Source organism: Spermophilus citellus (assembly GCF_964194105.1).
Source record: "Spermophilus citellus genome assembly, chromosome: 6".
NCBI classification, from domain to species: domain Eukaryota; kingdom Metazoa; phylum Chordata; class Mammalia; order Rodentia; family Sciuridae; genus Spermophilus; species Spermophilus citellus.
In genome coordinates this window covers 161,629,664-161,643,705 of record NC_138187.1, presented here as the reverse complement: position 1 = coordinate 161,643,705, position 14,042 = coordinate 161,629,664, and the positions used below count along the sequence as shown (strand labels likewise).

General features: G+C 37.3%; 1 protein-coding gene across 3 annotated transcripts in view; it reads left to right on the top strand.

The window, feature by feature from the left end:
• The window catches only part of FIRRM (FIGNL1 interacting regulator of recombination and mitosis), a 35,720-nt gene that overhangs the window by 15,227 nt on the left and 6,451 nt on the right, over positions 1–14,042 (top strand). The window contains exons 9-19 of one of the 3 annotated variants that reach the window (XM_081299721.1): positions 600–680; positions 2,238–2,302; positions 3,417–3,565; positions 4,123–4,252; positions 5,232–5,418; positions 6,198–6,280; positions 6,902–6,953; positions 8,298–8,387; positions 9,845–10,030; positions 11,855–11,977; positions 13,238–13,333. In XM_081299721.1, the coding sequence (XP_081155847.1) occupies positions 600–680; positions 2,238–2,302; positions 3,417–3,565; positions 4,123–4,252; positions 5,232–5,418; positions 6,198–6,280; positions 6,902–6,953; positions 8,298–8,387; positions 9,845–10,030; positions 11,855–11,977; positions 13,238–13,333 (1,242 nt within the window). Of the gene's footprint in view, positions 1–599; positions 681–2,237; positions 2,303–3,416; positions 3,566–4,122; positions 4,253–5,231; positions 5,419–6,197; positions 6,281–6,901; positions 6,954–8,297; positions 8,388–9,844; positions 10,031–11,854; positions 11,978–13,237; positions 13,334–14,042 lie in introns of those variants that run through there. The other 2 variants (XR_014022715.1, XR_014022716.1) reach the window with 2 other exon arrangements.

Here is a 14,042-nt window from a genome sequence, read left to right as displayed (position 1 = left end):
CAGAAAGGATATTTTAACACTTCCACTCTTAATAAAAATGAACGGAGTGTGGTGTTCATGCTTCCACCAGTGGTGAAAGAAAGTGCTTGTCAACCTCTTTCCTCTTTGGCTTTTTAATCAAATAGCCCTCCGTCCTTCCCCCTCTCACATGATATGGGGATTGGGTGGTCATTTGGGTTTTTTCAGTATTAGTTATTGATTGGTTGTTTTTTCTTTTCTCAGAACTGCCTTTTCATGTCTTTTATATATTAGTGACCTTTTTCTTTTGACTGTTAACTTGATTCCTGTATAGCAATGAATAATAAATTATTTAAATTTCTTTCCCTTTAAAATCAACAAGAAAGATTGCCTCTTTGCTATTAGGCTACTATTTATTTTCAATCATGTAGAATTTTATTTTCTAAAATAAATCTCTTGTCATTTAGTGTGTGTTTATATGCTCCTGCCAAAATATTAGAGAATAATAATGTTTTCTTGGGAAATTTTTGTACTCTCTGTATTTATTAAGAGGTGTTTTTAGAAAATACCTCATTTATAAGTTTAACTAATTACCTATTTGTATTTTTATTATAACTCCTTATGTCCTTTTTCTGGAACAGGATAATACTGACTACAGATTATTCCAGAAAACACTTAAATTATGTCGTTTCTTTGCCAACTCCCTTTTGCATTACACTAAGGTAAAAGCTCTTTCCTTTATAATGCATAAATGTAAAATCTACACTAAATTATAAATTGTCCTGTTATTACTATTCCTACCAAAATTAATCTTTTGAAGTTATTTTATCAAGTATATTTTGAAGGGTTGTTAATGGCTTTATGTTATTAGTTGTTAAATATTGAATATCTATTGTATTATTTAACTTGTTCCCATCATCATTGTTATGTGTGTGTAGTTGGGGGGATTGAACCCAGGGGTGCTCTACTACTGGACTATATCCCTAGCCCTTCTTATTTTTTATTTTAGACATGGTCTCACTAAGTTGCTTAGGACCTCACTAAGTTGCTGAGGCTGGCCTCAGACTTGCCATCCTCCTGCCTCAGCCTCCTAAATAGCTGGGATTATAGCCATGAACCCCATGCACTATCATTTTTATTTTTATTCACATCTGAAAAAAATATTTTCATAAGCATAAATCGATTTTCAGAAAATAATTCAGTTTACCTTTAAATACCATTAAAAATTATTTCTACATATTTCTAAATTAGTTTGTTAAAGTTTAAATGTCCAGACTTTGAAACTGTCTTAACTGTAAGAGTGGGAGTCATGGGAACGGCAGTGACACCTGAGTTGGTGGAGTGGACTGAATATGTTGCCCAGCATACTGGCCACGCCCAGCACACTGGCCCTAGTGTGTTGTTTTCTGCTTGTATGTGGACTCTGTTGGTCCTCTGGCAGTCACCTCTCACAGTAGTCATCTGCCTCTCATGCTGGGCTCCTGCAGCTTTTGGGGTCTTACTCCAGGGTCCAGGGGCAGAGGTACGCTTGGGAAGTGCACCAATGGCACTTGAGGGGCAGTCACCCATCTAAGATTCGCTTGGTGAATAGAAGGTAAAATTTTCTGTAATTATGCCCTGTCTTACATTTTTATTTCCATATAACAGTTTCTTTTTTATATACCAGGGATTGGACCCAGGGGTGCTTAATCCCTGAGTCACATCCCTAGCCCTTTATTTTTATTTTTTGAGACAGGATCTCACTAAATTACTTAGGACTTTGCTAAGTTTCTGAGGCTGGCTTTAAACTTTGCAATCCTCCTGCCTCAGCTTTCTGAGCCACTGGGATTATAGGCACACACCACGTCTATCTGTCTACACTGTTAGTTTCTAAGAGATAAAGGATAGAGGAATCACACTTGGCTTGAATCCCAGTCTTATTTAGCTATGTGATGAAGTTATTGATATCTGAGCTTCAATCTTCTATTCTGTAAAATGAGGATAATAATACATAGTAAGTTTTTTGATAAGACTGAAAGTACTGTATGTAACATCATTTGGTACTAGTGTGGTTCAATAGTAGGTGCTCAGTAAGTGATAGCTGCTAATTGTAGTAGGATGGTACTTGTAATGGTAAAGAATTTTATGTACCTGCTCAGCCTCATCTTTCTTTTTATGATCATGTACATTTTTATTAATATGGCATATCTAGGATTTTATTTTATTTGCATGCTTTTGGGAAAAGATATGTATTAGAAAGTCATATTGCTTACAAAGATTGAAAAATTATTTTATTTCAGGAATTTCTTCCTTTCCTTTCTGATTCTTGTGGCACATTGCATCAGCTTTATCTTCAGATACACAGGTAAAAAAAATAAATAAATAAGTAGAGAGGGAATCTTGTGAAGGGTGGATTCCATGTGAGTTTACTTATGTTTGCTTTCTTAACTAGTGACACACAAGTAATAAATAATTGATGTGGTGATAATAATGAAGGCAAAACAATTTTTGTTTGATAGATTTGGAAATTTTGTTTATTTGAAGTGAATATTGATTTTGTGGGTTTATTTACAGATTAAACATAGAAGAAAGGAACTGAAAACTTAAAATGAAGTTAGTAGAACTTCCTGACTGAGCACAGAAAAGGGCAGAATAGCACATAGTTACATTTGTGATAACATAAATTGAACTCACATACATGTAAGTTTAGTCCCAAAAGAGAGGGGAGAGAGGATGATATAAAAATATATAGCTCAAGATATAATGGCTAAATGTTTTCAAGTTCATTTTTATTTTTGTGTAACATAATCACAGAAAGTGACTATTTTCTGGAGTTTTATTGTCTCTGGGGGCTAGCTTAAAAGTTAGCTTTCAAAGTTTAGCTTCCATCTGGCACACCCATTATTTTGTGGTATGTGGAATTGAATCCAGGCCCTCACACACACTAGCAGGTACTCTACCACTGAGCTGCATCCCCAAAACAACTTTTAATAGACATAAAATGAAGCCAGAATTTGTCAGAAGTATCTTTTTAATACACACACACACACACACACACACACAGTGTTCCACTTATTTAGTGTTTTTTATTTACCCTGTTTTTGTCAAATGGTATTAACATGCATCAAAACAATACTAAAGGCCTGAGAATGTAGCTTAGTGGTAGAGCACTTGCCTAGCATGCACAAAGCCGGGGGTTTGACCCTTAGCACAGCAAACAAACAAACAAAAATGAAAAGAAAAAAGGCACTTACAAGGATTTCTCCAAGATTATGAACTTTTTAATTTTATAGAATTATGTAACATTTAGTTCAGAGGTCTTCATACATCCTACTATCAATTCAGTACTTCAAGTATATTGCTGCTTTATAGAAAGAGATGTAAAATATGCATTTTTTTTACTGCTGGAACCTTAGTTTGTAGTACTTACTTTTGTCTGAATTGAGAAGGTAGCTGCTAATGAGCTGTGTTCTTTCCAGCAAGTTCCCTCCAAGCCTGTATGCAGCCAGCATCTCCAAAGCACAGCAGGAAGAAATAGCTGGGGCTTTCCTGGTGACCCTGGATACACTGGTGAGTCAGCTGCTCACGGCCCAGCCTTTCGCACAAGCAGTTTTGGACAATAAATCAGGTAAGCTACAAAGCAGATTTAATGTTAAGTCATCTCCTGTTAATTATGACATATTAGATATGGGTATTTCCCCTCGTGTAGTCCCTCTTTCATAAAATTCAAAAATTATTTATTTAAAATTCCCTCTACTGGGGGTGCTGGGGTTGTGGCTCAGAGGTGCTCACCTAGCACATGTGAGGTGCTGGGTTCAATCCTCAGCACCAGATAAAAAATAAATAAATAAAATAAAGGTATTATGTCCAGCTACAACTTAAAAAAATTTAAAAAAAAAATTCCTTCTGCTGGGGCTGGGACTGTAGCTCAGTGGTAAAGCACTTGCCTCGCATGTGTGAGGCACTGGATTAGATCCTCAGCACCACATAAAAATAAAAAAGATATTATGTGTCCATCTACAACTAAAAAAAATTCTCTCTACTTTTATTGAACATTTCTCATTTAAAAATATCATGCCTCTAATTTCTTTATGTAACACAATCAAATTTCTGCTGAAAATATTTTGGGCATGCTGTTAGCAATTTGTTGGATCTTAATGTGTAACTTGTTTCCACACCTGGAAGACTTGCCCTGTGAGCTCCAGCTCCCACAGTGCCTACTCCTGGTGGTTGTCATGGAGAAGCTGCCCTCTCAGCCTGAAGACGTGCAGGCCCTGTGGTGCACAGAAGGCCAGGTCCCAGAAGCTGCAGCCAGGTAGCAAATGTGTTGTTCCTGTCCAGTCCTGTCTATTACTCTTAGTTTAGAATACCTTACTGTATGGAATGGTCTTAAAATTAAATATTTTCTATGTCAGATATTCTTGTTAATAGTCACTATGTAGAAAAACTACTTTATAAAAGTAGCTATAAAGTATATCTATCTGTAACAGATACTAAAAATATTTTGGTTTCTGACCAGTGGCCATGAACACTGACTGTAGTAGAGTAGATGCAAACAGGGGCATATAAAATGAGCCCAATGAGGGGCACTCCCAGGTAGTTCCTGGGAACTGCAGTGTCCTCCACCTCCCAGCAACACCGTGGCCCAGGCCAAAGTGCCTTGCTCCCTGGATTATTGTTATGCACCAGTTCTCTACCCCTTTCTCCAGCCCCTTCTGAACTTTCTTTTCTCCTGCTCAAAACTTCTCAGTTTTGCCTTCAAAGCCATCCTCTGCTTTTTCTCTTCATCCTCTCCTTCTTTCTAACACACACATCAAAGTGGTGAGCTGTGTCTGCCTTTTTATACATGCTTCGTTGTCTTTACCTATTTATATTTTACCTATTTTTAATTTGCTATTTAAATCCTTTATGAAAGTTTCCTCCACCATTTCTATCTTAAAATGGCTCCTCCCTGAATTATATATAATATTGTTTTCTTTCTTAAATCTATAATAGTTAATTTGGCTTTCTTTCCAGTTCCCTGAGGAACTTTGACTTTGTATAACTCAGTGCATGATAAACAAGTTGGTGAATGATGAAAATCATGTCCAAGAAAATTCTTCTCCCTTTTGTAACTTATTCTAACAGTGAATATATTTCATGTGTGCATGTTCACATATATTAGCAGCTATTACTGATTGTATCTCTTGAGATCTTGCCTTGCTAAAATAACCTTCCCTGTGATATATTATTATTTTACCTGCTAAATAATAAGTGCTATTAATATTGTGTTCAATGTTCTGACTTCCCTGCAGGAGATCTCTACTCAAGGCCATTTTCCACAGTTTCGAGCAGTGTTCTGGTGAACTCTCTCTACCTGTTCATTTGCAGGGAGTGCAGAGAAAAGGGAAAGCCGAGGTGGCAGTCACCTTGTACCAGCATGTTTGTGTTCATCTGTGTGCCTTCATTGCTTCCTTTCATCCCTCATTGTTTCCTGAGCTGGTGAGCATGTTGCTTGCGGGGACAAGTGAAGTTACACTTCTGCTCTTTTCACTGAAATTGTGATTCAAGTGTAGAAGAAAGTTAATGATTATTCCCTCAACTGCATATTTTATCCTTTAACTTGGTTGTCTTGGAATGTAATCCTCAATTCCTATAGATTTTAGATTAAATAGCTAAAATACTTGGGAAACATTTTGAGTGGAAAGTATGATAAAACATTGTGAGTAGAGGAGAACTTGTATAGAATTTTACTTAATTTCATAAAAGAAGTAAATAGACCTTAGACATAATGTGCATGTTTTTTATTTTTCATAGAATTGGATTAGAAGAGAGACTTTTAAATTCTAGGAAAGTTCCTAGAATTTAATGAAGGATCAGAATTAGTTAAGATATTATACAGTGGGTACAGCTATCATATATTAAATATTTTGTATGAGTAGTTAAAGGCAGGAAAAAAACTAAGCATATATTTTATTTCCATTGCTTTAAAGATTTCAGGCTACTTAAAGAATTCTTGTGGGTCCTAATGATTGAATTACCACATGTAAAACCAGTTTTGATTCTCTGTGGCCTGACCCAATGATTAACATATATTTGGTGCTTATTAAATGCTGAGGGAATGTCATCATAGGTTCTTTGTGATATTAGAAATTAAAACATTGTCATTGAGAATCTGTTACTATATTCCGATAATGATTTCTTGTGGAGAAATGTAATGTTAATGATAATTTATCATGCACTTTAGTATATTTATGAGCTAACTTTTTGTTTTCCATTAGGATGCTGCTCTGTTGAATGCTGTGCTTAGTGCTAATTTGATCACCTCCTTGTTGGCAATGGATGCATGGTGCTTCCTTGCTCGGTACAGAATACTTAGCATTTTGGTGTTTGGGTTTTTTTTTAGTAGTGCCTGACAATAAATGATTCTATAATTGTGACGTTATAGAAAAACTGTAGTAGTAGTCCATTAATAGCACCTCAAAATGGTTTGACTTGATATCACAGCACTAAATTATAGGAAGCAAGTTTCCTCTTTTCTTTTTTTGGTACAAGCCCATAGATAAGCATTTAGTAGTAATTTTGTGATATTCTTTAGCCAGAAAAATGGGATGAGCACTCCTGAATCAGTGAAACTTTGAGCACTGTCATGATGTCTCAAGTGGAAAATGCCATACCATGAAACCTTGTTTTATGTACAAGATTATTTAAAATATGGCATAACTTTACCTCCACACTAGGAATATATGAAACATAATGAGCTTATTGTTTAGACTTCGGTCCCACCCCTAAAATATCTCATTTTAACTAAGTAAATACTAAAAATCCCGAGTGAAACACTTCTGGTCCTAACATGGATGAGGTACATTCAACCTTTAAATAGTTTTGATGTCCTCATCATAGTATTTAGTGCTTTTTGAAAGTTTATCTCCTTCCTTTTCTGAATAATTGAAGAAAAATGACAGCCTTCTGTTTTGTATTGCAGATATGGGACTGCAGAGCTCTGTGCATACCATGTCACCATTGTGGCTCATCTAGTGAGTGAGACATCCACTTTGCATATGTTTTCTCTGAGGATATGACATTGTTGAAGAATGTGAATAGCATAAGGAAAAACAGTCTGGTAGTGAAATTGTCTTGACAGTTTCTTTGCTCTGCATTAATGCTGGTGAACTGAGAAAGATGTTATAACAACATGCTATTTATTAGTGTAATTTGCATAAAACTAGGGAAATTTTCTTTTTTTCGAAATTTTAAATTCAGTTCCACTAATTGTTCTAGGAAAGAAAGATAAGATTAAGTGCCAATAAATTTTTAAAAAATAAATTTTAAGTTGAATTCAAAATAGAAAATAAGTGTTGGTTGTAACATTGTTGGCCAGGAGTTCTCCCTTCTGTCTTTTTTGTATGATGTCACTGACTCTTGATCTTGTTGTACTTCTCTCAGCCAGCATGCTTTGAGAGAGGGACTGTTTGACAGTAATCAATGCTTCAGGAGAAGAAGTCCTATTTTGTCAGTGGGTATACAGATAAAATGATTTAATAGTGATTCTTTTAACCTTTTTAATGTCGACAGTTTTTTGCTTTTAAATTGAGGTGTTTGATGCGTTCCATGGGAGATGACTGTGGCCTTATGATCTTTTTGTTGTATTTTTTCCTTTGGCATTTGATAAAGATCTTATATGAACCCATCATCCACTTTTTGTTTTGTTTCTTTGTAGAATGATTGTGTTATATTTCTTTTTTTTTTTTTTTTTTTTTGGTACTAGGGATTGAAACGAGGGGCACTCTACCACTGAGCTACACCCCCCCAACCCTTTATATTTTCCATTTTGAGACAGGGTCTTGCTGGCTTCAAATGCCTTAGCCCTCCAGTCACTGAGATTACAGATGTGCCCCAGTGCACCTAGCTCTTGGTTTACCTTTTAAGGATTCTGCAGACTAAATCCAGTGAAGTCTGAGCATGCATAATGGCCAACAGGTATGTCTCTGTGGCTGATAATCTAGATCTTACTCTATACTAAACCTCTCACATATCCTACACAAAACATACAGATTTTTGTCAGTTGATTTTGTTTTTTTGTTTTTGTTGTTGTTAATGGACCAATACCTTTATTTATTTTTTAAAATATATTTTTAGTTGTAAATGGATGCGCAATATCTTTATTTATTTACTTTTTATGTGGTGCTGAGGATCGAACCCAGTGCCCCGCACATGCTAGGCAGGCATTTCACCACTGAGCTACAATAGCGAGCCCTGTCAGTTGATTTTCATATGTCAGGTTTCCTTTAATAAAAGCTTTCCTGGTACCTTAGATCTTAAAAAGTTTCTACAAGTCTGCTTTTAAATCAGCCTCTTCTCTCCCTCCTGCCTTTTTCCAGATAAAATCCTGCCCTGGAGAATGCCATCAACTCATCAACCTGTCAGTGCTGTTGAAGCGCCTCTTTTTCTTCATGGCCCCTCTCCACCAGGCAAGGACCCCATCTTTGGGCAGCTGCTGAGTGCTAAGTTCACTCTTCCCTTCCTTTGTTCACAATTTAAGTGTCAGCATGATCTGAGCATTAGTTTTTTTCTAATCATAAATTTTTAACCAACTGATGGCTTTGCTTATTGCTTTTTAGCACTGCTTATTGCTTTTAGCAGTGAAATGGCTCTATATCCTTTGTTCTTTTGAATTTACTTTGAGGAGCTAGAATGTTATGTTCTGAACGATGTTTTCTATTTTTTCATAGTAAATAAGTTGAATATCTAAGGGAAAATTTCTAGTATGGTGAGCCTTTGCCACCGAGGAAAACAGACTGTGCCACATGAGGTGCTTCCCTCCCACAGGAGCCCGTTCACCAGTCAGCACAGTTCTCTGCTTTCCCTGAAGCCATGTGGGTTTTTATTTTTTATTTGGAGACAGGGTCTCTCTAAGTTGCCCAGGCTGGTGTCAGACTTGGGATCCTTCTACCTCAGCCTCCTGAGTTGCTGGTATTAGAGGCACGTGTGCTACTGTGCCTGGCACTATCAAATTTGGGGACTCTTAGCGGACTTTTAAAAAGTTTTTGATGTAGGAAGAGTTTCCTATAATAAGTCCATTTTAGATAATATAAATTGAATTGTTTCATTTCTTTAAAAAATACACTAATATATTTCCTAGTTGAATTACACTTTAGTAATTAAGTGCACCATTGTTTTTTCCACCCAAACTGATATTTTTAACTGTTTTTAGAACTATGTTTCCCATTTTTGTGTAGTCTATTGGTTCCTGAATTTTAATAAAATAGTACTGCTTCTTGTTAATCCATGCCTCTTTGAATTATCATCTCAGAGGTGGGATGGACCTGATGTGTGGCTTGCCTTGTGCAACCGTATGGTATGTCCTGTAAGAGGAACACAGCAAGCTGACCCATGTGCTTCTCTGTATTCTTTATTGTGGTCAGTTGAGAAAGTACCGAGCTGGAAGGGCTGGCTAAGTCAGCGTGGGGTATACTGGAATATTACTTTTGACTTTACAAGGTGAGGAGTATTTAGGAAACTACTAGATCTAATGGGTAGGAACAAGATAAAGTATCTGATGTGACTAATAATATACTATTTAACATTTCTTAGTGCATTTATGTCATGCTTCATTTAACTTTTTCATTTTGGAAACAAATGCATGCTCATTTTGGTGACATTGGTCAATACCTAGTGATGTTACTGTGCAGTCAAAATGCTTTTTTATATTTTATTTATTTACTTTTTTTTTTTTAAATTCTGGTGGTGGTTCTGGGCATTGACCTCAGGGCCTCATACATGCTAGGCAAGTACTCCACTACTGAGCTATATCCCCAGCCCAAAATGCTTTTTTATATATTAAATATGGAAATTAATTCTTGGTTCTCATGCATCTCATCATCCAGTTGTCTGATGTTACTCTGATTTCCTTAATGATTTATTTCAGGTGGAGTTTGTCCAAAAATTTCCTCCAAAAGAAGCAGAAAATGTGCCTGTGTGGCAGTGTATTTCCTTCCAGGCGTTATCTACTGACCTGAGGAGACAGGCTGTGCGTGAAGTGGCCACAGTGGGCGTTGCAGAGTGCAAGAAGTGGCTGGGCAGCAATCACACTCTGGGAGAGCTCAGCTCTCTGGTAAGATGATTTTGATGAGTCACTTAATTCATCAGCTGTTCACTGAGTTCTGCTTGAGATTGGTGATAAGAAGACAGACTCTGCTTTTAGGTCCCAGCAAGGTTTTCAGGTTGGTAGGGATCTCTGAGAAGCTTAACGTCTGGATTGTGTAAATTATATTGGGGGCAGTGTTCCCTTGTTACTCAAGACATGTTGAAACTCGATACTTAATTTGTGGTACTTTTGCTGACATATCTCTGCAGTAGACAGATGGGTTTAACAACATACAACTTCCATTTTATGACGCCCCCCTGAGCCTTTATGGATCTTTCTACTTAGAATGTTCCCTTATAAAATATAAAAACTATGTATGTTTTATAAAGATAAAAAGTATATTAACTCGCATAGGAAAAGAGACTCATGTACTGTAAGGAGTAGAAAATACGTAACTAAGATAAAGCAAGTTGACTAGATTTGGTACATGTAGCAGAAGGTAATTGGAGAAAAATCAAGGAAGGATAGCGGCAGGACATTCAAAGACAATTTGAAGAGTTTAGGGTTTTCTCAGGATATGGGCTTCCATGTTGACAGTAAATGTTCTGATATTCTGTGTAATGTACTTAAGTATTATGATAGCTTAAGATACTTACATATATCCAAGGGAGGCTGTTATATGCCTTTGTTTTAGAAAAACTGTAAATACCTAATTAGAAAGTGGGTCACATTTTTGTATTTTATGTGCAATTAATTTATAGTGCCCAGCTAGCTTGGCTGGCAGAGGCTGAGTCTCTTAATGTGCACTACTTTCTCTCTAAGAGAGACAAAAGTTCTTTTATTTTATATTAGGAAAAATCACCAATTTTCTAAAATTGAATCATCCTTTAACGTATGACCAAAACTTTTGTTCAGCAGGTTTTTGAGCATGTTTATTTTTAAAAGGAAGTAGGAAAATATTAAATAAGGACCTGTATGGTAATTACATAAAGTAAAGTATGGTTGTTTAATGTATTAAAAAATCATTGTTACTATTAGATTCTTATATGGCCTTCACCCCTACCCCCATCACACCACACCACCAACAGCTCCATCCTGTCTAGAAGGAGATTTGAATATACCCGTAGACAACAGTGAGTCTGGAAAAGACAGTTTTAAGTTTTAGCTTCCAAGTAGTATACTTCCTAAGTACCACATTTGGTTATTAAATGTAGGGTTGCTGAGAAATCTCCAATTTTAAAATAATAGGAACAATAAAAATCTAGTAACCTGTTAAGTTTACTGAATGCACAGTAATTTAAATTAGGCTGACCACACTGGCCACTGCTCAAACCTGTTCATTAAAATACAGTAGCTTCAGCTGGGCACAGGGGTACATACACACCTGGTAACCCCAGTGGCTTGGGAGGCTGAAAAAGGAGGATTGCAAGTTCAAAGCCAGTCTCAGCAACTTAGTGAAACCCTGTCTCAAAGTAAAAAATTTTAAAAAGGGCTGGGGATGTAGCTCAATGGCTAAGCACCCCTGCATTTATCCCTGGTACCAAAAAAGTAAAAAACAATTACATAAAATATAGTACTGTTTTAAGTTGTTACGTTTTCAGCCTGAAAGGGAAAAAAAAATGTAGAAAAATAAAAAGCAAATGTTTCTGTGTATAAGGAAAGTTAGTTTTAATAAAAACGTATTTGTATTAAATAAATCACTAGAAAGATGGATTTGGCTCTTGGCGTCACTCCGCGTGGATTTCTGTGAAGAGCTCTAAGTAACTCATATCCTATGGGAAAGATTGGGCTCCTGGTCCTTAGTCCAACTGGTTTCTGAACTCGGGTCTTTTCTCCTTCTCTTCAATTTAGAACACAGTCCTCTCTGCTTTGCTTGCTGTATGTAATTCTGCTGGTGAGACTTTGGATATTGGACAACAAACTGCAATTATGGAAGTTGGGAGTCAGCTTTGGGCTTTTTTAAACATTAAACAGGTAAGTGAAGCAAATAATCATTTTCTGGAAGAAGAAATTTTAAATATTGAAAAGAGAACAGGATGAAAATTTCCCTGGAAAGTAAAATATGTCTAATTTCTTGAGAAGCTACTTGTGATATGTCTAATTTCTTGAGAAGCTACTTGTGATGCAAACTGAAAGCACTAACATGTACACTCAGGCAGTTCTTTTTCAGAGAGTGTTACGGAGTTATGGTAACAATCTAGTAAAGTCACAGTGACCATCTATTCTTATGGCTTGTTGGACCCTGTTTTAAAAATTTCCTCCGCTATTGGTTTCTGTTTTCTCTTGGGCTGACATAGTCTGCCTCTGATTCTCGGGCCTCTCATAAGATCTTCTGGGCGTGGAGTGTGCTCTGACCTGATGGTGGAAGAGCACACGTGGCTACTTTGTATTCCTCTTTCCTAGCAAAGCCAGAAGATTAAGCCATCAAGTCAAAATCAGAATGATAACTTCCTACACATGGTTGGAAACTTAAGTTTCTTAATTTAAAGATCTCAGTATGTTCTGTTTCTTTGTAGTCAAAGGTAGAAATAAATATGTGATCTGTAGCAGCTGATGGAAACAGTCAGCATTTATAGTTCTGGGAAATAACTGAAATGATTTTGCAGACCCTGTTTCATCATCAGTGGTCAGATTACCTTCCTACAGCATTTTCAACTTAACAATGCTTCCCTCCAGTGCTCACACGTCATTCAATAAATATTCACTCGGCCTTTCTGTGCTAGGGATGGATAGAGTTTATTATAGTGTGACATAAACAACAGTTGTGAAGAAACGGAATTTTAAGACTAGGGAGCATACGAGTTTACAGTGGCAGACAAAAGTAATTAGATCTCCTTTAGACTTGAATCTTGGATTGAATCATGGCTTTTTTTCGTAGCCAGGTGATCTTGAGCAAATTGTTTACTTTCTGTGACCCAGTTTAATAGTGAAGTGAAGGTGATAAACTCTCCTCGTGGAGGTATCATGAGGCATAGGTGAGGTAATAAACATAAAACACGAAGCCTGTTGCCTGGTGTATAATAAGTGCTCAATGAAAAGCTGCTACTGTTAGGGGCCGTTCCTGTTTAAGAAACTAACCTTTCTGTTTAGGACAGTGATGAAAGGGATGACATCATTTTGTATGGGGTGGGGTCGGACTGAAAGAACGGAAAGCAAAAGCTTTGTTGTTAGCACCTCTTGTCGGTGACACGTACATAGTGAAATCTTCACTAAAACCATCTTTTCTCATTTAAGGTAATCGATCAGCCCTGTGTTCAGCAGACATTCAGCCTTTTACTCCCTCTGTTGGGATTTTTCATTCAGACTCTAGATCCTCAGCTCATAAGTCAGGTAAGAATAGTGACCAAGGAGTGTCACTTTACTGCTCATTGCCTTTGTGTCGCGCCTTCCTTGCTAAACTGAATATGAGTGTCTGGGCTCCGGCTTCTTATCAGGCACGTCTCACCCTTCCTCCTCCAGTTGTCCCAGCCTTTTTCTCCCTGTTCTCTGTCACCTCAGGAAAAGGGAAACATTTTTCACTACTGAGCAGTCTGAACTTTTGTGGTTGCTGTTAACTGCCCAAAATTAGCCCTGAGGCTGGAAGTCAATTCCCATGTTGAGCCCCACACCCCAGCCTCTTCCCAGGCACCCCGCACCACTGCGGACCAAGGAGAGGAGTGCTGCTGCGTCCCGTCTGGTGGGGACCTCAGAGCCTGGGCCACTGTCGGGGGGCCCTTGTGGTGCTCCACTTACGCCCTTCCTTAGAGACTGAGCAGAGGGAGATGGGAATGCCTTCATCTTGTCTGAAACGACTTAGCGGCTTTGGAACAAGTCCATACTGCACAGAATCCATCCTCCAAGTCAGGGGTTAGCTTTAGCTCAGGTCAGGGGGAAACAAAAACTGTAGAAAGTAACTCTTCCTGTTTAGGAAGATGATGGAAGAAATGACATGTCATTTTGAATGTGGTGGGGTGGGACAGAAAGAACTGAAACCAGCAGTGGCTTTGTTTTTAGCACCTCTTGTCAATGACATGTACGTAGAGAAATTAGCTTAGGTACT